Here is a 1786-nt window from a genome sequence, read left to right on the forward strand (position 1 = left end):
TCAACCCGCTGGGCTCCTCCTAAAGTGTTTCATCAGATCTTACTGCTGTTCTGTGTTTCCACCTCTGTGTGTTAAAGGTTATAATCCTTCAGAAGGCTGAAACCAAAATGCTAATATTAACCCGTATTTTGAGGAAATTATTAACTTTGACTACGCCAAAACACTTGTGGAAGTTTTTGTCAGCTGTAAAAAGTGATTTCATTTGGGGGCGGCGGGGGTTGCTTCAGGCCCCGGCGTGATGAAAATGGGTAAACTTCTATCGTTGGAAGCGTGATTATCTCTGCGTGAGAACATGGACCAGATGAAAGCGTCTGCCCTGGTGCCGGTTCACGGATCCAGCAGAGCTGATTTCCTGCGGCGATAATTCTGGGTTCGAGTGAAAATGTCAAGAGACTCGTTTTAAAATCCTCCATAATTGGCAACTAATCTTTTTCTCAAATATTCTTAATGTTTGTCACAACTAAAATCTTTATTGATGTCTGAGATGGAGAGCACAGAGTAGGACATTAAAAGCCTCGGATAATTGGTTCCCGTTTCATCATTTCTTTCAATCGTTTTTCATTTTCAGGTTTTGGAACCAATTCTAGGAGTGAAAACATTCAGATATGTTTATTTTGGCTCTACTTCCTGCCTGCGAGTCGAGTTTCAGCCTGGCTGATGGTGGGAATGATGCAGGCTGGTCAGTTTCACGGCTCTGTGATGATGGATGCGGCTTCATTTCACCAATCGGTGCATAATGAAGTTAGAACCGGCCCGTTTCACTCGGCGGCCGTAATGTCTCCTCATTCAGAGCGAGCGCCTCGCTTCACCCGGGGGAAACGACAGAATCGTTAGAATCGGAGGCGTAACGACTCCAACGCCAGCAGGCCTGAATTATCCTCACTCTGAGGATGAGACCTGGACCAGAACTTTAGCTGCTGCAGCTGCTGCAGCTGCCGAGTCGAAGCGACAGACGGGTCTGAAATGAAACGCGAAGGTTCTGATCCATAAAAACAAACTTGATGTAATTTATTAAAACCACATCATGATTCCTCAGGTTTTTAGTTTCCGCTGGAAGATTTGGATCCTGATCGACCCAATTCCTTTAGATAGATTTTTAATTTTCTTTATCAGATGTTAAATGGACCCGGTTCTGGTCCCGCCACAGTCGGACCTGGTTCTGGTCTCGCCGCGGTTGGACCTGGTTCTGGTCCCGCCGCGGTCGGACCTGGACCCGGTCGGACACCTGGTTCTGGTCCCGCCGCGGTCGGACCTGATTCCCGCCGCGGTCGGACCTGGTTCTGGTCCCGCCACGGTGGGACCGGGTTCTGGACCCGGTCGGACCGGGTTCTGCTGCCTGGACTGCCCTCTAACTCTTGGTTCCCGCTGCAGTTCGTGAAGTTCGCCAACATCGAGGAGGACACGCCTTCCTACCATCGCCGCTACGACTTCTTCGTCTCCCAGTTCAGCGCCATGTGCCACTCGACCCACGAAGACCCGGAGACCAGAACCAGGTGGGTCCCGTCGCTGCAGCTGCTGCAGCACAAACGCATCACTTCATTTGTTTCCAGGATTTAAAAGATGGTGTGAAAGTTTCCAGTGTTCATTGTAATAATCATCATTTCAGTATTTAGGTCAGTTTCTTAACTGAAGGTTTATTCAAACTGCTTTTCTTCAGTTTCACAAACCAGCTTCATTTTTCACAAACTTGAGAAAAACTGATCACACAAGATGAAAAACTGATCACACAAGACGAAAAACTGATCACACACGACAAAAACTGATCACACAAGACGAAAAACTGATC

At 47.8% G+C, this 1786-nt stretch overlaps 1 protein-coding gene across 12 annotated transcripts in view; it reads left to right on the forward strand.

Moving 5' to 3' along the window:
• efr3a (EFR3 homolog A (S. cerevisiae)) overlaps positions 1-1786 on the forward strand; it is a 61908-nt gene that overhangs the window by 28234 nt on the left and 31888 nt on the right. For all 12 annotated transcript variants that reach the window (XM_008434774.2, XM_017310060.1, XM_008434771.2 and 9 more), the window contains one exon: positions 1372-1493. In XM_008434774.2, coding sequence (XP_008432996.1) covers positions 1372-1493 — 122 coding nt within the window. The remainder of the gene's footprint in view (positions 1-1371; positions 1494-1786) is intronic.

This window comes from Poecilia reticulata, linkage group LG17 (genome assembly GCF_000633615.1).
Source record: "Poecilia reticulata strain Guanapo linkage group LG17, Guppy_female_1.0+MT, whole genome shotgun sequence".
In the NCBI taxonomy this organism is placed as follows: Eukaryota; Metazoa; Chordata; class Actinopteri; order Cyprinodontiformes; family Poeciliidae; genus Poecilia; species Poecilia reticulata.